The sequence below is a fragment of the Aquarana catesbeiana genome, linkage group LG01 (genome assembly GCF_042186555.1).
Source record: "Aquarana catesbeiana isolate 2022-GZ linkage group LG01, ASM4218655v1, whole genome shotgun sequence".
Taxonomy (NCBI): domain Eukaryota; kingdom Metazoa; phylum Chordata; class Amphibia; order Anura; family Ranidae; genus Aquarana; species Aquarana catesbeiana.
In genome coordinates this window covers 569,549,718-569,572,079 of record NC_133324.1, presented here as the reverse complement: position 1 = coordinate 569,572,079, position 22,362 = coordinate 569,549,718, and the positions used below count along the sequence as shown (strand labels likewise).

At 42.5% G+C, this 22,362-nt stretch overlaps 1 protein-coding gene across 2 annotated transcripts in view; it reads left to right on the top strand.

Moving 5' to 3' along the window:
• CCNI (cyclin I) overlaps positions 1 to 22,362 on the top strand; it is a 62,378-nt gene that overhangs the window by 1,914 nt on the left and 38,102 nt on the right. For both annotated transcript variants that reach the window (XM_073597346.1, XM_073597337.1), the window contains exon 2: positions 11,532 to 11,688. In XM_073597346.1, coding sequence (XP_073453447.1) covers positions 11,575 to 11,688 — 114 coding nt within the window. In that variant the 5' untranslated portion in view covers positions 11,532 to 11,574. The remainder of the gene's footprint in view (positions 1 to 11,531; positions 11,689 to 22,362) is intronic.

Sequence of the window (22,362 nt, the reverse complement as noted above, 5' to 3'; positions counted from 1 at the left end):
CAAGGTAAATATCTCCTAAATGTGCGCCGATATTTTGATATTTACAGTACCTATAGGTAAGCCTTATTCTAGGCTTTCCTATAGGTAAAGGTTCTAAAAAGGGGTTTACAACCACTTTAAGGCCCTATGCATCTGGGGAGGTATGCCTGGAACCCAGCTTACCACTAGGTACAATGTTGGGGCCCATTCAGCTGCAGCATATTTCAGCCTGTCATAGACTTTAAAGCAGGCCATACATTGGTTGGTTGAATTCCGAAATAATTTTTCATATGAAAATCGTAACTAAGAATTTTCTTTCGACTTTCGCACCATTGATAGGCTGCAGCAATGGCCGATTTTTATGCAGACATCGAATTTGAGTGATCATGCATGTTGGAAATTTTTGGAAAAACAAACCAATTTTAAATCAATGATGGGAGAATTGTGTGAGAAACGTAATCAAAAAAGAAATGTACAAGAAAAGATTCCCGGCCACAATTTTTTTTTTTTTTTTCCCTTTAGCAACATGCAGTGAAATTAAAGCGATAGTAAACAGCATAAAAGAACCCCCAGCAAAACAATGGAATAATGTGCTAGTATGAATTGTATACTAGCACATTATGAAATACCTTAGAATGAAGCCCTGCAGCGGCTGTGTGCAGGGTCAATATCTCCAATATCTCCTAAGCCTTATAGGCTTACCTGTAAGTAAAAATCGCCAAGCGGGGTATACAACTGCTTTGAAGGCTTGGTTGGTCGAATTTCAAAATCAATGGTGGCACCATCGGATTACAAAATGCAGGAAACATCTGATTTTTGATAAGAAAATTTGTTCGTAAATCAATCCAGGTATGGCCTGCATTAGACTACTGGCAGTGGGGCTGGATGCTGCACTTGTGCCTCCCAGACACCCCATGTGCAAGGGGTCTAATACATATTTTTGTGTATATTAAGGATGAGCTCAGGCCTGTTCGCAGCTCCACATGCCCGAGCCCGCCAGGAAGCTTACACTGCGCCGCGCTAATCACAGGCAGTGACAACTTTCCCGATCCGCGGCTGCAAAGATCAGGAAATGTCTCACAGCCTGTGATTAGTGCTGCGCAGTGTAAGCTTCTTGGCAGGCTCGGGCATGTGGAGCTGCCAACACGCCTGAGCCCATCCTTAGTGTATATACGTATACTGATGTGGACGAGAGGGCCTGGCGCACAGTCTCCACTCTAATTCATCCCAAAGGTGTTCTTTTGGGTTGAGGTCAGGACTCTGTGCAGGGTAGTCATGTTCCTCCACCCCAAACTCACTCATCCATGTCTTTATGGACCTTGTTTGTGCACTGGTACTCAGTCATGTTGGAACAGGATGAGGCCATCCCTAAACTGTTCCTACAAAGTTGGGAGCATGAAATTGTCCAAAATGTCTTAGTATGCTGACGCCTTAAGAATTCCCTTAACTGGCACTAAGGGGCCAAGCCCAAGCCCTAAAAAACAACCCCACACCATAAAAAGTCCTGCAAGCCGCATCTTTGCAGCGCTGTAGGAGCGGTGTATACACCGCTCCTAAAGCGCCCCTGCCCCTGAAAACAATGGGGCAGCGCCGCTTATGCGGGCGGTTTTAACTTTTTTTTTGGCCGCTAGCGGGCGAATAGCGCCACTAAAACGCTGGTAAAGCAGCGCTAAAAATAGTGCCGCTTTACTACAGATGCCCGCCCCAGTGTGAAAGTAGCCTATTTGTCCACATCAGTGCCTGACCTCACAAATGCACTTCTGGAAGAATGATCAAACATTCCCATAGACACACTACTAAACCTTGTCGACAGCCTTCCCAGAAGAGTTGAAGCTGCAAAGGGTGGGCCAACTCAACATTGAACCCTATATATTAAGGCCTATGCATTTTTTGTGCTTTTTGCAGATTTGCACTACAGTCCATATAACATGGTTTCCGATGGAACACATTCTGTAGTGCAAATCTGCAAAAAGCACTAAAAATGCATAGGTGTGAATCAGGCCTAAGACTGGGATGCCATTAAAGTTCATGTGCGTGGTAAAGGCAGGGGTCACAATACGTTTGGTAATATAGTGTATGTGTGTATAAGATATATATATTTTACAGTTGTGCTCGTAAGTTTACATACCCTGGCAGAATTTATGATTTCTTGGCCAATTCTCTTTTGCTTTCCCCATGACTCAGAATCCTGAAACATCAGTGCAGCACTGGATGAAAGATGCAAGGGTCTGTCAGGAGTCCAGAAACTCACTGACCTTAGCCATTCAAACCCCTTTGTGTCAACTTGTGTGCATGTTATCAGGCCAAAATCACCAGGGTATGTAAACTTCTGATCAGGGTCATTTGGGTAGTTTCTGTTGTCATTACGATTGAAAAAAAAAAAAATTCAGGTTTACATCCACTTTAAGAACTGAGGTATGTAAACTTTAGATCAGGGTCATTTGGGTAATTTCTGTTGTGATTATGATTTAAAGAGTAAACACAGTTGATTGATAATAAATGGCTTCAGCCAAACACTAACTAGAAATGGCCAAGAAATCATAAATTCTGCCACAACTGTAATATATATTAAATGTATTTATTTTTTCTCATCTGAACACGGCACCATTCTAATGACATTTATGCATCTGTGTGCACAGGCTCATAAAAAAAGTGCTATGTTCAGTTCCACAAAAAAAACCCTGATTTCACACTGTTCAGTTGTAAAAAAGGCATATGCGTTTTTAAAGCGTTTCCAGTGTGTTTTCTGGATGCTTACTACCCAGCATGCACCAGTGAAGTTTGTGACTCAAACGCACCATTTCAGTGGATACCTGCACTTTTGGTGCAGCTATGAAAACCGCACCAATGATGCAGCATGCATCAAAAACTTTTCAAAACACACCACACCTGCAGCGCAGTGGTGTGAAGAGTCCTATAGTATTTAAAGGGATTGCTTTTTTGTAGCGTTTCTAGCATGGTAAATACGCAACAGTGTGAAAGCAGCCTGAGAATGTTGCGTTTTTGGCTTGTGCAAGAGCCCCCTCTGTGTTTTTTCTATTTTCATGTGTACATAATACTGATCTACTGTATTGTTTAAAATAAATCAAAGTAGTATTTGTGGATTCCCAGCACACTGTATATACAGTAGAGCTAATGTAGTTGGAAGATATCCTTGAATCAATGCAAAATGTCTGCAGATTCAATAAATCAGTGCAAAGAGCAGTGATCATAACAGTCAGCCTCATCCTAATGCTCTGGATTGCTACAGTGTTTGCATTGCAGGAAACCTGTTTAAAGCTGTCCTTGTTGACCTCTTGTCTTAGCACTTTGAGTACTGACCTGGAACAAGTATGAAAAGGATTTCTGATTTTTTTTTTTTTTTCACGAACTACTCCAGTTTGCATAATAGGCTAAAGTAAAAACATGAATCAACTGGCTGTTTATAATCGTCCCTTTGCCGCCTGTATAAGGCTACTTTAACACTGAGGCGCTTTACAGGCGCTACAGCGGTGCGCTTGCAGGACAGTCAAAAAAGTCCTGCAAGCCGCATCTTTGCAGCGCTATAGGAGTGGTGTATTCACCGCTCCTAAAGCGCCCCTTCCCATTGAAAACAATGGGACAGCGCCGCTTTGCAGGCAGTTTTAACCCTTTTTCAGCTGCTAGTGGGGGCTAAAACCACCCTGCTAGCAGCCAAAAAGTGCCTCAAAAATGACGGTAAAGGGGCGCTAAATATAGTGCCGCTTTACCGCCAACGCCCCAGTCTGAAAGTAGCCTAAGTGAGGCCTAAATTTCCTAAGCAGCATACTTTAGTGAAATGTGTGAACATGGCAGCCAGGAAACTAGGAGGTCACAAGTCTCTGCTTTAACCACTTGCTGACTGCCCACCACAGATATACTGGAGGTGGGGGGAGTGAGCTCGTGCGGGTCCGGCGGACTTTGTGTCTGCCCGCGATCACTTCTTACAGAGGCAGGACGGGAATCTGTCAATTCAAACAAGGCATATCCCCGTTCTGACAGGGGAGTTGAGAGAGATCTGCTGTTCCTAGTGATCCGGAACAGCGATCTCACTCTACTCCCTGTTAGTCCACCCCCCCACCCACCCCACAGTAAGAAAGCACCTCACTAGGGAACACTTGACCCCTTGATTACCCCCTAGTGTAGTGCCAGTGTATTTATACAGTGATCAGTGCATTTGTTATAGCACTGATCACTGTATTGGTTTCACTGGCTTGTTTTTTTTTTCAAAATTGTCAGTCTATTTTTGTTTATAGCGCAAAAAATTAAAACCACAGAGGTAATCAAATACCACCAAAAGAAAGCTCTATTTGTCCGGAAAAAAAAACGTCAATTTTGTTTGGATAGTGGGTACAGCGTCGCACGTCCGTAAAATTGTCAGTTAAAGCGATGCAGTGCCGTATTGTAAAAAATGGCCTGCTCCAGGGCTGAAGCGTTACAGAGATTTGCCAGTATGCATTGTCTGTCCCCTAGGTTGGTGTCACACAAGTGATCCTGTGCTTGTTACAACACCAGGACTTTTCTTCCAAAGCCATCCATTCTCTAACAGTAGTGACCCATTTATTTCTTTGTAGTGTGTTATCCTGCATTGTTGCATGTTAACGTATATTGTGTTAAGGCAGTCAAAATGAAATGCACCTTTTAATGTGCCTCAAATCGCACTTTTTTTTTTTTTTTCTTGTGTAATGAAATACACTACCATGTGTTGCTAAGTATTGTGGCTCACTATGGTGTAGGTCTGTTGCCTTAGTGCTTTTTGGGTGCCATTCAAAATGAATAAAATGGGAAAGAGGTGCCAGCAACCTGCAGTGGTAATAAGAGCCGGCTGTGAAAAATCAGTGCCTCTTTAATCACTTGACCGTTGGAAGATTTATCCCCTTCATGACCAGACTTTTTTTTTGCTTTTTTGGCACTGCATTACTTTAACTGACAATTTCATGGTCATGCAACACTTGAAAATTTTGAAAAAAAAACACTTTTTTCTTTCTGCCGGTCACGGCACGCTCCTGAAGAAACTGCACGGGTGGCCGTTCCTTCAGAGCGCATATGCTGATGACATCATCAGTGCAGTATACAGTAAATATCTCCTAAACATCGCACGTTTAGGAGATATTTACTGTACCTATAGGTAAGCCTAAAATAAGGCTTACCTATAGGTACAAATGTTAAAGGGAGGTTTAAAACCTTTTTAACATCTAGAGAAGGGATATGCAATTAGCAGACCTCTCAGTCAGTCATGAGGCATGATGGGACTTGTAGTTTTGCAACAGCTGGAGGTCCACTAATTGCAAATCCCTGATCTAGGGCGATCAAAGGGTTAAATGTGTGCTTAACAGTGCTTGGTGCATTCACTGTGAGGTGCTTCGCAGGGAAACGCAAAATGGCACATCCCTGCTGACAGGCCAGACCTCTGTATTATTTACATTCACAGAGCCCTGTCCTGTCATCTTCTTTGCCAATCAGTGGTTGCCGGCAGTCAATCATTGGCTGGGATCCACTGATCGGCTTGTGCTGTGACTAATCACAGTACAGCCGGCATGGCACGGCCCCTACCTGGATCGCGTATCATAGATATTGCATATGGAATTTTGAGAAAGTAGAAATGCAATCACTGTAACTTTAATACAGTCAAAGCATGCTTATCATGGTCTATTCTCTTTATCCAGGTATTTCCTCTTGGGTTTCAGATTGATTTTGCCTAATATTGAACTAGATTTGTCAGTGATATAAGCTTGGTTGAAATGCAATGGTGCATACTGTAACCTGAGCACTTTGAGCATTGGAGTGGTGCAGAAGATTAGGAAGATGACAATTTAAAATGCTTGATAGAATGCAAATGCTTGTGCATTGGGGGGTCATGCCAAATGTTATTGTAAACAAAGAGAATGGCGCCAAGCAGCCATATAGTGTAGTAAGTCGATTTTATAAAATGTGCAGATAAAAACAAAACCTATGCACTAACAAGTGTGATCAGGGCATGCCACTGAATGGCAGAGTCCAGAGCATAGATGGGTGGGTTGGCAGAGTGGGCAGGATGGAAGAAGCTCCTCTGCTGTGGAGAGCCTGAATCCACTGCAATAGCCAACAGAGGAAGCTATTCCCGCACAGTAACACTGCTGTGAGCTAGGTGTAGTCACAAGGAATTCTGGGTAAGCATTATGGGACACAGCACATACAGTGGGGACGGAAAATATTCAGACCCCCTTACATTTTTCACTCTTTGTTATATTGCAGCCATTTGCTAAAATCATTTAAGTTCATTTTTTTTCCTCATTAATGTACACACAGCACCCCATATTGACAGAAAAACACAGAATTGTTGACATTTTTGCAGATTTATTAAAAAAGAAAAACTGAAATACCACATGGTCCTAAGTACTTCTTAGGAAATATCACATGGTCCTTCATTGTTGGGACTGTATTGGACAGGTGATGAGCAGTCCCTGTTTTCTCCACACATACCGCTTAGAATTAATGCCAAAAAGTTCTATCTTGGTCTCATCAGACCAAAGAACCTTATTTCTCACCATCTTGGAGTCCTTCAGGTGTTTTTTTAGCAAACTCCATGCGGGCTTTCATGTGTCTTGCACTGAGGAGAGGCTTCCGTCGGGCCACTCTGCCATGAAGCCCCGACTGGTGGAGGGCTGCAGTGATGGTTGACTTTCTAAAACTTTCTCCCATCTCCAACTGCATCTCTGGAGCTCAGCCACAGTGATCTTTGGGTTCTTCTTTACCTCTCTCACCAAGGCTCATCTCCCCCGATAGCTCAGTTTGGCCGGACGGCCAGCTCTAGGAAGGGTTCTAGTCGTCCCAAACGTCTTCCATTTAAGGATTATGGAGGCCACTGTGCTCTTAGGAACCTTAAGTGCAGCAGAAATTTTTTTGTAACCTAGGCCAGATCTGTACCTTGCCACAATTCTGCCTCTGAGCTCTTCAGGCAGTTCCTTTGACCTCATGATTCTCATTTGCTCTGACATGCACTGTGAGCTGTAAGGTCTTATATAGACAGGTGTGTGGCTTTCCTAATCAAGTCCAATCAGTATAATCAAACACAGCTGGACTCAAATGAAGGTGTAGAACCATCTCAAGGATGATCAGAAGAAATGGACAGCACCTGAGTTAAATATATGAGTGTCACAGCAAAGGGTCTGAATACTTAGGACCATGTGATATTTCAGTTTTTCTTTTTTAATAAATCTGCAAAAATGTCAACAATTCTGTGTTTCTCTGTCAATATGGGGTGCTGTGTGTACATTAATGAGGAAAAAAATGAACTTAAATGATTTTAGCAAATGGCTGCAATATAACAAAGAGTGAAAAATGTAAGGGGGTCTGAATACTTTCTGTCCTCACTGTACCTTCTGAGCTCATTGATTCTGAGCCACTTGTCTCACTATTTGGTATTTCTTGGTGCACCACGGGCATTCTTTCTTGTTTCTTTTTACTCATGTCAAATAGAGAAGCCCCAGCTGATGGTAGCGACTTCAAGGCTGGAGCTGCTTAGCTGTTCACTTTTAGGGCTCTTTCACACGGGGCGGATCAGTGATGATCCGCCCCGTGAACACCCGCTGGCTCAGCGGGGATCGCTCCGCCGATCCCCGCTGAGCAGAAAGATGACAGGTCCATCGCTGCACGCTGTGCAGCTACGGACCTGTCAGAGCGCCGCTCTCCCCTATGGGGGATCGGATGATGACGGACCGTAGTGTCCGTCGTCACCCGATCCGATCCGAAAACGGATGGAAAAGTAGGTTTTTCCTCCGTTACACTTTTCGGATCGGAGCGGCGTCGGATGTCAGCGGACATGTCACCGCTGACATCCGACGCTCCATAGGGATACATGTATGTCCGTTTTTCATCCGAAAACGGAAGGATGAAAAACGGACATACGGATCCCCCGTGTGAAAGAGCCCTTAGTTCGGAAACCCATTAAAAGGTATGTACAGCATAACCAAACCTTCCTTCCCCCTTTTTTTTTTTTTTTGGTTTTGGAATGTAAAAGGCTTAGAACCGTTGTCTGGTTTTATTGCTGTCTGCGTTCCCCACTGGGTAGAATCTATTTGCCTTGGTGACCATTGCTTTGAGCCTAAGACCATAGTAATCTAAATGTTTGATGATTTTTTTTTTTTCTTTTAAATTAAGTAATTATCTCTTGAGCTTTGCCAAATTCCTGTAAAAGAATAAACAATATTTTTTAATTGCAGAGATTCATGTGATCTAAACTTTCATCATGCTTGTATGACAGGCAGCTTGTAGTATATGGGCCAAGAGTGAACGTAATACACCAGTAGAATTCGTTCGTACAGAAATTCAGAAATATTCAACCTTACTATCAATGAGTCAACTAGTTTTTTTTTTTTAAGACCTCTTAAAATTTTAAACAGACTTGCTATTGAATGGAATCCCAGACATATTAAACGGTTTTCAATATGTAAACCCACATTCACAGTTACAATTTCATTTGTTCGATGGAAATTTTCCATCCTTCGCCCCTGAATTTTCTCATGCCTATGGTCGAAAACCACAGTCGTTTTGACCCCACTAACCATTAGAAAATCAATCTAATGTTCCAAACACAATGCTAGTAATGTATGGCCATGCTGAATGGTAGCAGATCACCTTCAGACACAAGAGCTACAGTAAATGAAGATTAGGCTGGGAAGTCTGAAATGTTATTTTGTTAAAGATAATAAAACCTTGAATAAGCCCACTGAAGTGATTAGCCACAGGTGATACAAAGATGAATGGAATTCTCTTACATAAGCTGTACCTTTTTGTCTGCAGTCTTCTCTCCTCTACAACCTTCCAAAGTACACCGTTTAGATGGCATTTATTAGCTATAAGGAAGCAGGAGGTGGGACTCTGATGTCATATACTGAACAGAACCACGCAGCCTCTTGGGGAAACATGCACAACTGAGGCTGCAATCACCTGCTGTGTCCTAGGGGGAGGCAGGACCATCTCCCAGGATTTCCTGGTGTCAGGGAGAACTGTCAGAAGTGACTCACGCAGATACCAGAGGATGGCAGACAGGAACTACACTTAGTACACACTTTTTGTGGAAATGCTTTATTCATTGTTAATGTCAGAGCTTTACAACCAATTTAAATACCACACCATCAGTTTACATAACTGAACCCACTTCTATGGTGCCATACTTTTGTTCTGAACTTAGCCTGAAGGTGCCCATACCCAAAGTGATTATTGGGCATCAGGTGCAATCTTCCGGTAATCGGACCACGTATGGGCCAACCTGACATCCCGCAACCAACTCCCAACTCCTCCATACAGCTTGTATGGCTGAATTTCGTGAATTTGCATTGCATTCGGACCAAACTCGCACAGGATCCTTTTTTTTTTTTTTTTTTTTTAATTTTTATTTGATCTGATTTCTGTCCGAATTAACAGTTCGCACTGCGATTTGCAACCTGATCTGGGGGTGTCATTAACTTTGTATTGACACTCCCAGCAGTTTGCATAGGGCAGTGTGAACTGCCTGCGGGAGACATTCGATGCGGGAACCCATACTGGATTCACAGGGGTCCCGCATCCCTGCAGTGTGAACCGATCCTAATGCTTTCCTCCCCTGCAGCACGTACTCGCCTTTACTTTTCACCTCTGACACCTTGATTTACTAAAATTGGAGAATGCAAAATCTGGTGCAGCTGTGCATCGTAGCCAGTCAGCTTCTAACTTCAGCTTGTTCAATAAAGCTTTGACAAAAAACCTGGAAGCTGAACAGGTGAGTATATGTTGCTGGGAAGTAGGGACTAAAGAAAACATCCTTAGCCATGCATGGGCAAAGCACATTCATTTTTTTTTTTTTTTCTACCTCATCTAACAGTACTTGTGCTTAGCAGCCCCGATCTTCCTCTTCTCAGGGTGCGATCCTGACCCTTCCCTCCTGCCAAGTGCCCCATAGCAAGCAACTTGCTATGGGGCACCCGAGCAGGCTCGCTTCCAAGCTGCTGCTCTGCGTGTTAATTTACACATGAAGCGTAGCTCAGCCCCCCCCCCTCCTCATTGGCTCACTGGCTGTGATTGACAGTAGTGGAAGCCAATGGCTCTTGCTGCTGTCTCAGCCAATGAGGAGGTAGAGATCTGGGAGAGCCACTGCTCTAGATCACATCGCTGGATCGAGATGGGGCTCAGGTAAGTATTGCCTTTCATGTCTGAGATTTACAACCAATTTAAGTACATCTGTCACTATGTGAAAGTAGCTTAATGGACTTCAGAACTTAAAGGCCCCTTTCACACAGATGGACCAATTAGATCTACCTGTCAGTTTTTCAGATGGACCCGATTGGACCATCCATTGCTCTCTATGGAGCAGTGGATGTCAACGCACATATGTCTGTTGACACCCGCTGACATCCGATCCAATCCTGTCTGCTAAAAACAGACAGATGGGGATCTGTTTCTCATCCGTCTGGCGGATCGGATGACAATTGGATGGAAACAGACAGGCAGTCTGTTTCCATCCAACAGCCCGTAGAGGAGAGCGGGGTCTGTCTGTGTCTGCTCTGCATCAGCGGAGAGGACACGGACCTGTCATCCGCCTGCTCAATGGGGATCAGTGGAGAGATCCCCCGCTGAGCAAGCTGATCCACTGGCGGACTCCGCCAGTGTGAAAGGGGCCTATAGTAGGCTCCCTAAGAGCCTTGTGACACTTTACTTCTGCTTTTAAGGGAGCCTGCTTTTGAGTTAGGAACACAGTCCGACTTTCACTTAGTGATGGTTGTTTTTTTCCAGCTGAGTACACAAACTATCATTGAGTACACAGGCTAAAATATAGGCAATAGATAAATGGAAAGCAGAGAGATTAGAGCTCGAAAGCTTTATTCTCAATTTTAGGGCACCGATTTTATGCACTGCATTTAAAAAAGGTTCTAAAAATAGGTGTGAATAGGTTTATTGACTACTGTGAAATATGGTGTGTTTTTATAGGCATTTTACAGCAAGTCAAGAGAAGAGCAGGGAATGTTGATAATCTGATGTCGCAAGGAGATCATTTTGCAGGGCTGATGTGGTCTGAAGGCTCATTGCCTGGTTTAAAGGGTGTTACCATCTGGGGCTAGGACCTGTCATTTTGTGTTCGCTAGTAGTTTTTATGGTTTATATTCAATTTTGAAGTAGTGTTTAAATGGCTTGTTACCTCCTTCCAGTTTTACAATGCATCGTGTAAAAGAAGGTTTGCTCTGTTTTTCTAAATTTGATCATACACGATTTCTCTTGTTCAGTCCTGGGTGCTAGATGAGAAAAATCTATTGATTCCTCCATCCACGTTAATTAGTATGGATGGAGGAATCTCCCCTGCTTGCTGTATGCTGACAGCCAACAATCGCACTTTAGTGGTAACCTTGTCATAGATTTTACCTTATATTTATATTCAGTGTGGGCAAGCTAAAGGTAATGTGTTTTGAAAATATGTATATATATATATATATATATATATATATATATATATATATATATATATATATATATATATATATATATATATATATATATATATATATATAATTTTTTTTTTTAATTTTTATATTTTTGTATTACAGGTAGCTGTATCTGGTTGGGTGGCAGGCGTATCCAAGGGGTGCCATGAAGTACTCTGGGCCCCTGGAGAGCCAGAGACTGTCCTTTCTTTTAGAAAGGGCAGTCTCTAGAGAAGCCCAGATGTGGAAGGTGTGCGTGCACAAGACCCCAACCAACCAGGTAAGATTTTTTTTTTTTTTCAAATGAAAAAATATGAATGAAATATATATTTATTATAGGTTTAAATTGTTGCTTCCTTTGCTAAAACCGGATATGTGTACTGAAACTCTGTGGTTTACAGTTTTTTCTGTGGTTGTATAATTTATCATGGATTAGCATGCTACGAAGAGTCCACTATTGTGGATGACTTAAAAAGCCTGCTTGGCCTAAGTGATGAAGCTTTTGTAGCTATGCAGGTGCTTCCTATGCTTATATTATTTTGGAGAACATATCTTTAGTGAAATAAGTCATTTTGTGTACAGCACAGACCTTTCTCAGTCATATTCAGGTACTTTCAGTAAACGAAGAATGCAGCTGGCAAAGATGGAAGCCAGTATGTGTTTTTACACCCGTTGCACTCTTAAAATATCACTTTAAATGTGTTTAATCCCCCTCTTTGGTGAGCTTTTTTTGAGCTCAGAAATGTAAAAGAAAACATTTACATGAATGTATATTTTCATGATTTATTTATTTATTTTTCTGTATGCATTACCATAGTCAAATCTCAAATAATCTCAACACCACTTGATATTTAAAGTGGTCTTTGTACTAAAAGGCATAGTGGCTTCCCACTCACAATTCTACATTTGTGACATTAAGGCATAAAAAAAAAAAAAAAAAAAAACCCTAAAAACCTATGTGGGTAAAAAGGTTAGAAAATATACTTTTCTTACCCTCAACTTCTGTATTGGAGTGAATGACACAACCCTTCTGGTGAGATCCTGGGAAGGGGAAGTGTTTTGCATCTTATGAAAAGATGCTCCAGCACAGTGCAGGAGTTTCTTCAAAACTCCCAGGATCCTAGATGATGATCCCTTAGATGAGTATATTTTCTAACTTTTTTTTTTTTTTTTTTCTTACCTTTTTTTAAATTTATTTTACATTTTTAATGCTGTGATTTAAGAAATGGGGTGGCAAGATATAAGTGAACTTTGCCTTTTTAGTGGAAGGTCCGCTAACCTGTCAGGGTGAATTTAATTTAGCAAACAGAAGTGCCCTACAGGGGTATATGTACCACCAGTTGTATGAGTGCAGACACCATGCACAGACACCAGTATATGTCTTCTACTAGATCTCAGTGATATGTACTGTAAAACTTCTCAGTACCATTTAAAGAAAAAAATTCACCAAGCCATTTGAGGCAATGAAGGATAACAAACCTGACATGGCATAAGTGCAGACAAAATCCCACAGGACGTGTCTGTCTACCATTTGTATTATGACTTTCATCTTTGACCAGAGGTGGGAATGAAGGAACCACTCTAGAATATCTCCACGGTTCAATGCACCAAATACGTAGCCCAAACTATACAGTAGTTACCAGGTATATGTTTTTATGGTTGACATACATCAGCCAAACTGTATTTAAACTGATGTGATTGAGTACAGTTAGACATCTTCAGTATTTAGTTATATAATGTTTAGTGAAACACATTTTAAGAAACAAACTATTTTTAACTCAAACTCGGCTCTAGAGAGTAGATGATCAAATTTGCTATTGCAAAATCTGCATACAGTCTCTCTTTAAAAAATACTGAATCACTCATTTCCAAAAATTGAACTTCCACTTTAAGTGCCGGTGACCCCCTGACATGCCACATTTGGCATGTAATTTTTTTGTGGGGGCGGGGTGGGGGTGCGGATACCCTCTTTTTAGAGGCATCCAGCTCCCACTTCCTCCCGGGGCTCCGTGGCACTGGACGTAAGTTCACTTCTCCCCCCCCTTCCTTCCTGCAATTTTCTGGGACACGTCACAGGTCCTAGAAGATTACCCGGGCATTCACAGTGCCACAGTGCGCAGTGTGGCTCACACATGCGCAGTGCGTGCCTGGCTGTGAAGCCACAGCCAGGCGCCCACAGTAACAATGCCGGCGCCATGGAGAGGAGCGGGGCTTCCTGCGCCCGCATCGCTGGACTGTGGGACAGGCGAGTGTCCGATTTATTAAAAGTCAGCAGCTAAACTTTGTAGTGGCTGATTTTTTTTTAATTTTAAGTTACTTTTAATGGAGTGTAGTAGCATTACTTAAATGCATAGTGCTACAAAATATTTTGCCTGGCTGTAGCATTAAGGCATATGGATTGTGTTTAAAGTAGATGTAAACCCTAACTGGATGACATTTAGGGACAGAATGTTGTCACCCAGGAAGTACAGGAAATGGTTGAGGCAAATTTATTTTTTTAAGCTGCTGATTTAATAGACCAAGACTTACTTTTTAAAATTGTCTTAAAGTATAGCTTCTATGAGACTTTAGTAATTGGGTTTACATATAGAAGAAGGCGGGATTGGAGCACTGGTTGGGCTGATGAGGTTCTTTTACCTTCATGAATTTTATAGTTATCCCTTTATCCTGAAAAACAGACACTGCGTAATTGGGTACTTAGGCAAGCTTTGCATAGTTTTCTTAGTTTGGTATCGCATTTTTTCCATAGTAATGGTACATGCATATACATGTCGTCTGTGGGTAATATATGGTTATAAGTAGACTCCTGGCATGATACAAGACTAGAGCAAGTCCAATTTGTTGGTCACAATTTATTCAGAAACCTTAGTTGTCAGAAAAACAAAAAAAAAAAAACAGGCATATCCCTTTGGCAAAAAGTAAGTTGCAGAGCGCAGTAACATTTTGCAGTTGGTCAGACTTTGCCTTTTAATGGAGGTAATTTTGATAAGTGGAATGTGATTGGCCTCTGTGGGAGACTGCATTTCCCTAATAATTCTCACAGATGCAAGGGGTGTACGATTGTTTTAAGGAGTTGTAACGGGAGAAGGTTTTTCATCTTAATGCGTGTTGTTCATCTTAATGCAAATTCTCGTACAACAGAATAAAAATTTGTAAGTGTGCGTTCGTAATGTATTTGTATTGTGTTTTCGACCGACAACTGTACTGATTAAACTAAAATCGTACGATCTGGTATCGTACGGACAATTTTTCCGTGCATGTCCGATCGGATAATATCGGATGAACTATCATGATCGGCTCTCGAAAGTTCTGTACTAACGATCAGATTATCGTATGATTGCTTCGAAATCTTTTTTTTTTTTTTTTTGTTTTTTTTTTTTGTACAATTTTCTGATCGTGTGTACAGGGCTTAAGGCAGTAGAAGATGTCTGGTTTCATCTGCTAGCAAAACTTTGTATGCAGCAAAACCGATCACAATTACAGGCAATCTGAGGACACGGTAAGGAAGTGGTGTTGGTTTCAGAAATTTATTATGGAACATTATACACATGCATTTGCATTTTTGTTGCATAAAGAAGCTCCTACAGACTAATACAATGAAGACGAAAAAGTCCCAACAGTGAATGGAAGATGGTCTCATTGTTGGAGTTTAATAAATAAAAAAAAAAAGCTCTTCTTCTGATCTCACAATTGTGTCTACCATTCTCGCATGGCAAAAGCCACCTAAAAAAAACCAAACAAAAAAAAAAACATTGGCACTGGATATAGTGGGTGTTTACAGACTGGAGTGAGATAAAGAAGTTACACGTTTTTAAAGTTGATTCAATTTCAGAATCTGCCAAAAAGCTGAAGTTATTTTTATCTGCAGGGAAATGCCATGGTGATTGAATGTAACAAAATCTAAACCTTTGATGTTTAAAGTGGAGTTCCACCCAAAAATGGAACTTCCGCTTTAAGGGAAGGTGAACCCCTGACATGCCACATTTGGCATGTCATTTTTTTTTTTTTTGGGGGGGGAGCGGGACCCCCCCCCCCTTCTTTTTTTTTTTTTTTTTTTTTTTTTTTTTTTTTTTTTTAGAAGAGGGTTCCAGCTCCCACTTCCTCCCGGGGCACCGTGGCGCCAGAAGTAAGTTCACCTCCCCCCCCCCTCCCTCTAGGCAATTATCTGGGACAGGTCCCAGATGATTGCCTGGTCAGTCGCAGCGCAGCTCGCACATGCGCAGTGCGTGCCCGGCTGTGAAGCAATGACCTAACACAGTGAGTTAGGTTCAGGTGTTATTCTAGGCCACATATAATTGGCTTAAAGGACTCCTAACCCCCTGACATGCCACATTTGCCATGTCATTTTTTTGGGGGGGACCTAGTTATGTCAGGTACCCAGCTCCCACTTCTGTTGGGGCCGCCTAGGTGACTCAAGCGGAAGTTCTCCTCTCCCCCCTCCCACCCTGCAATCTTCTGGGACCCATCACGGGTCCCAGAAGATTGCCCGGCCATTGAGGAGGTGCAATGCGACTCGCACATGCGCAGTGTGCACCCAACTCTAAAGCCGCAAGCTGTCACAGCCAGGTGTCCACACTTGTGATGCCGGCCTGGGGACACACAAAACACAAACGACTGGAACTCCGCTTTGGCATGCAGTCCTAGAGCACTTGTCCATTGACTTTGCCTAGCCTGAGATAATGTCATCAGTCTGCTGCAGGTAAGAGGAAGCATTCCTCTCCCCCACTAATCAGACTGCAATATTTTAAAGTGACATTAAGGGCAAATATTAAAAACAAACCTGTCATACCCAATCCTCCTCTTCTTGGGTGCCCCCTGTGCTTCTGGCCCATCCCTCCTGCAGAGTACCCCCACAGCAAGCAGCTTGCTGTGGGGGCACCCGAGCAGGCTCGCTCCTGAGTTGCTGCTCTGTGTTCATTCAAGCATGGAGAGTGGCTCGGCCCTGCCCCTGCTCCCTCCTCACTGACTGTGGTTGACTGTAGCGGGAGCCAATAGCTCCTGCTGCAGTCTAAGCCAATGAGGAGGAAGATGCACTACTTTCATGCAAATCGCTGGATTGAGATGGGGCTCAGGTAAGTATTGGGGGGGGGGGCTGCTGCACAGAGAGGGTTTTTTTTGTTTTGTTTTTTTAAAAACCTTGAGCCTTTACAACCACTTTAACTTTGTAGCAAGTCACAAGGTGTGAGGCTGCTGCAGAGGACTAATCTGTTTGAGCCATGTGGAACCACAGCCAGAAACTGCACATGAACCAGGATTTACAGTGGGGACGGAAAGTATTCAGACCCCCTTAAATTTTTCACTCTTTGTTATATTGCAGCCATTTGCTAAAATCATTTAAGTTCATTTTTTTCCTCATTAATGTACACACAGCACCCCATATTGACAGAAAAACACAGAATTGTTGACATTTTTGCAGATTTATTAAAAAATAAAAACTGAAATATCACACGGTCCTAAGTATTCAGACCCTTTGCTCAGTATTTAGTAGAAGCACCCTTTTGATCTAATACAGCCATGAGTCTTTTTGGGAAAGATGCAACAAGTTTTTCACACCTGGATTTGGGGATCCTCTGCCATTACTCCTTGCAGATCCTCTCCAGTTCTGTCAGGTTGGATGGTAAACATTGGAAGACAGCCATTTTTAGGTCTCTCCAGAGATGCTCAATTGGCTTTATGTCAGGGCTCTGGCTGGGCCATTCAAGAACAGTCACGGAGTTGTTGTGAAGCCACTCCTTCGTTATTTTAGCTGTGTGCTTAGGGTCATTGTCTTGTTGGAAGGTAAACCTTCGGCCCAGTCTGAGGTCCTGAGCACTCTGGAGAAGGTTTTCGTCCAGGATATCCCTGTACTTGGCCACATTCATCTTTCCCTCAATTGCAACCAGTCGTCCTGTCCCTGCAGCTGAAAAACACCCCCACAGCATAATGCTGCCACCACCATGCTTCACTGTTGGGACTATATTGGACAGGTGATGAGCAGTGCCTGGTTTTCTCCACACATACTGCTTAGAATTATTGCCAAAAAGTTCTATCTTGGTCTCATCAGACCAAAGAATCTTATTTCTCACCATCTTGGAGTTCTTCAGGTGTTTTTAGCAAACTCCATGCGGGCTTTCATGTGTCTTGCACTGAGGAGAGGCTTCCATCGGGCCACTCTGCCATAAAGCCCCGACTGGTGGAGGGCTGCAGTGATGGTTGATTTTCTACAACTTTCTCCCATCTCCCGACTGCATCTCTGGAGCTCAGCCACAGTGATCTTTGGGTTCTTCTTTACCTCTCTCACCAAGGCTCTTCTCCCCCGATAGCTCAGTTTGGCTGGACGGCCAGCTCTAGGAGGGGTTCTGGTCGTCCCAAATGTCTTCCATTTAAGGATTATGGAGGCCACTGTGCTCTTAGGAAACTTAAGTGCAGCAGAAATTTTTTTGTAACCTTGGCCAGATCTGTGCCTTGCCACAATTCTGTTGCTGAGCTCTTCAGGCAGTTCCTTTGACCTCATGATTCTCATTTGCTCTGACATGCACTGTGAGCTGTAAGGTCTTATATAGACAGGTGTGTGGCTTTCCTAATCAAGTCCAATCAGTATAATCAAACACAGCTGGACTCCAATGAAGGGTAGAACCATCTCAAGGATGATCAGACGAAATGGACAGAACCTGAGTTAAATATATGAGTGTCACAGCAAAGGGTCTGAATACTTTGGACCATGTGATATTACAGTTTTTCTTTTTTAATAAATCTGCAAAAATGTCAACAATTCTGTGTTTTTCGGTCAATATGGGGTGCTGTGTGTACATTAATGAGGAAAAAAAATGAACTTAAATGATTTTAGCAAATGGCTGCAATATAACAAAGAGTGAAAAATTTAAGGGGGTCTGAATACTTTCCATCCCCACTGTACATAATTGTTTAATCTCTGTGGCTAGGTTCACATTTGTGTGTTACGTGAATACTCACAAAATCATGCGCATTCCTGCAAAGCAGCCCTTTAGTGATGCGTATTCTTAATGGGACCCCCCCACGCATCTAGCACCACATGCAATTTTTGAAAAGGGTCAGGTAAGACAGCCGATTGAAATCAATGGGCTGCCCTAAACCCAAAGTGTAAATACATATGCGGTTTGGGTTATTCTGAGATTTTGAAAATTTGATAACAAAAAAAGTAACACAACAGAATAAAAATATGATAGGGTTCAGTTGTAAAGTAGATTATCTTGGCCTGCTTGTTTTTAGACCTTCAAAAAGTGCTAAAATTGTTTAGAATTTGTCATGATATACTGTACTTTATATGTATTTGTCCATCTATCGGTCACCTGTACAACTTGTTCCAGATCATTCGGACATCTTGTCTGTTCATTCTCCTTCTGGTTTTCACTACAGAGCAATATTACTGAACATTTGCTTCCCCATTGTTCAGAGTGCTCATTGTTTCTTTGTCCTAGGGGCATTTATCATGGTAATAATGCAGTATGTGCTCATGGAAAAGTTTTATTTGCTTATGCAAAGCTTCCTACGTACGTGCAGAACAATTACGGTGTAAAACAAATTATATCTTAGTCGTCTTCAGACAGGTTTTATAATTCTGCAGAAAGAGCATATAACAACATTACAAAAAAAAGGCTTTGTCTGTCTTTAAACCTTTTTTGCTGGGGCTAGATTTTGCTTAGTTATGGGATTAGTGAAACCCTTAATCTAAAGGGCAAATCCAAACAACTGCTAAAATTGATCAGTGCACATATTCCTTTTATTTCTTGTATCCTGCACAACGTGCTGTGTTAGGAAAAAGATTGCAATTTAGAAAATAGAAATGTGGTACTTGTATAAATTTAAAAATAAAAAATCATGAAATATATGGTGCCTCAGTGTATACAGTTTTTAAGGAGAAGTACAGTCAAAGCTCATTTGGCTGTACTTTTCCTGTGGATGAAAGGAATGCAGTTCATTCTGCACTCCTGTGACCCGGTTTCAGCAGACAGCGGGCTGAGCCAGCCGCTCCCACCCCTGCCATCTCCCAGCGCTCAAGTGAGGGGGGGGCACACCAACCAGACATCGGTGACTGACAGTCACTAGATCTCTGCTCAGGGAGCACTGAGTACCGATCGGAGTTTGATCACTCGGTTCTCAGTCTTAAGCCCCATACACACTATTCGATTTTCTGCAGATTTTTGTCTTCAGATTTACCAAAACCATGTATTGCAAGGGTCTGCCTGATTGTATACAAATTGAAATTCTTAGGGTTTGACCTCCCATATTATATGGTTTTGGTAAATCTGAAGACAAAAATCTGCAAAAAATCGAATTATTATTATTATTATTTTCAATAGTGTTTGGGGTCTTAGAGGCGGTGGGGGACAGATGCAGCATCGGACCAATGCTGCATCCACCTAGTAAATATGATCCTTGAAAATTAAAAAACTGAACTTCTCTTTTAAAGCGGAGTTCCAGTCGATTTTCTGTTTTTGTTTTTTTTTGTTTTTTTCTTTTTAACAGTCAGCAGCTACAAAAAGTGTAGCTGCTGACTTTTTTTTTAATAAACAGACACTCACCTGTCCCACGGTCCAGCGATGCGGCTGCCCGAAGCCTCACTTCTCTCCCTCACCTCTCTGCGGCGCCAGAATTGCAAGTGTGGGCACCCGGCTGTGACAGCTTGTGGCTTCACAGCTGGGTGCGTACTGCGCATGTGCCCCCAAAAAATGACATGCCTAACATGTGGCATGTCAGGGGGTTAGGAGTCCTTACAGCAGAACTTCCACTTTTAGGTGCAACTCTGCTTTAAATGTATTTCCATTTTTGCATCAAAATTGGGATTATACCTACTTTTTATATTTGTTACATGTTACCATTCAACACCATTGAAAAACGTAAGCTGCAATTTTTTTTTTTTTTGTATCTTTTAAATATGTAGCAGCTAGTCTTCTAGTATTGTATGTTAATGAGGACAGACTTCAGTTCTTCTTTTTTTTTTTTTTTTTTTTGAACCCCTTAGAGCCGGTGCTTGCCGTTCCTTTAAGTGGTTTAGAATGCCGGGGGGTGGAGCTTATGGTAATGTGATAATTTTCCGTTAGCTGCCGGTAACTGTGCCGGGAGCGTACAGGGTGCACGCTCTCGGCACAGCTCTATCGGCGCTATTGCACGCAAATATGCATCCGCTTGACAACCAAGGCACATCGAGAGGCCGCATATTTGCGTGGGCTCGGTACCTAGGGGTTAACCAGATTTCTGCATCCACAAAATCAAGGTTCTGACAGCGGTTCTCATCTGCTGTCAAAATACACTGGTCAGCTCTGCAGCGAATTGGCTGCAAGGCGCTGATCAAAGGAGGTTTTCTAGTAGGACTGTTGGATAGAAGCCAATGTAGTAATCGGCTTCTGTCGAACTGGGAGGGCTACACACATCGGGTCTAGGCTGCTACCTGCTGAACCAGACGATTTTTCGATCTGTGCATGTCAATGACCCGTCCTAATGAGAAACGCACTCAAAAAGTAAGAAAAAAAAAAAAAAATGTAGGCATGTGAATGGGAACACATAACAAACATATAGTGGGATTTTTGCAAATTTGAAAAAGTGGAAATACGCTTTGAGCAAATATTTGATTTGCAGGCTGGCAATTCTGCAGATGGTTGCCAGGTAGTAGCTTGGCATTGCCAACCTACAACAGGATGTACTGTCACTGGCAGGATCTCCAAGTAAGAACAGATTCTTTAACAGTTTGCTTCAGTTCGGCTTGCTGAGAGGGCACTCATAAATAGAAGAAGAGGAGGTAAGGAACCGTTTTGTGCAATACCATTGCACAGAGCAGGTAAGTATAACAATTTATTACATTTTAAATAGAAAAAAAAAACATTTACAATCATTTTAAACATACGGGATAATGCTTCCCAGAATATTAATAATAGACTAATTGGGGAAAAAAAGAGCATTTAATACTGCTTGTATGAAAAGTACAGTTGTCCTTTTAAACATTTGTGTTACTTGACAAATTATACCAATCAATAAAAAACTAAACAAAAATCTGCCATAGCAATAATGGGACCATATGTCCTTGATTTTTTTATTAAGAGTTCCTAAATTATAAAATGCAGGGGAAGCTTTATCAAAATCTATTTTATTTTTATTTTGGAGGTTCAAAGAAACCAGCTCGTGTTTTAGGCTGCATTCACCCCTGAACCTTTTTTCAGCTCATAAAACGCTTGTAAAACGCCCAACAAACAAAATCCCATTCATTTCAATGGTACCTGTTCACATCCTGAGCGTTTTGTCACCTGAAGCAAAACTCCTGAAAAACGCCCTAAGCTCAAAAAAGAACATGACCTTCTTTGGGGCAGATTACGGGCGTTTTTCTGCCTTTTACATTGGTGACCTGAACAAAATCGCGGTAAAAACGTGCGCCTTTGAAACAATCAGGTGTGTATACAGCCTTAAAGCGGGGGTCCACCCACACCGCCAAAAAAAAAAAATATTAAAAGCCAGCAGCTACAAATACTGCAGCTGCTGACTTTTAATACATGGCCACTTACCTGTCCCAGGGTCCAGCGTTGTCGGCAGGCGACGCCGAGAGCCCGCTCGGTTCTCGGCAGCTGCCGCCGCCATCCTAGGTGAGGGAATCAGGAAGTGAAGCGTTGCGGCTTCACTTCCCGGTTCCCTACTGCGCATGCGCAAGTCGCGCTGCGCGTCCCAAGTGGTCCCGCTCTCTCCTGAGAGCTGTGTGTTTCCCAGGAGACAGCGCGGTGGGGACGGGAAGAGGCACAGACTCCCATGGGAGTCTATGCCGGAAGTGGGTGCAAATACCTGTCTTAGACAGGAATCTGCACCCCCCTGCCCCCTGAAAGGTGCCAAATGTGACACCGGAGGGGGGGAGGGGTCCGAAAAGCGGAAGTTCCATTTTTGTGTGGAACTCCGCTTTAAGCAGAATACAAATTTCAAGCACCTGTGTGCCTTTCTTGTATTGCTCTACATAGTG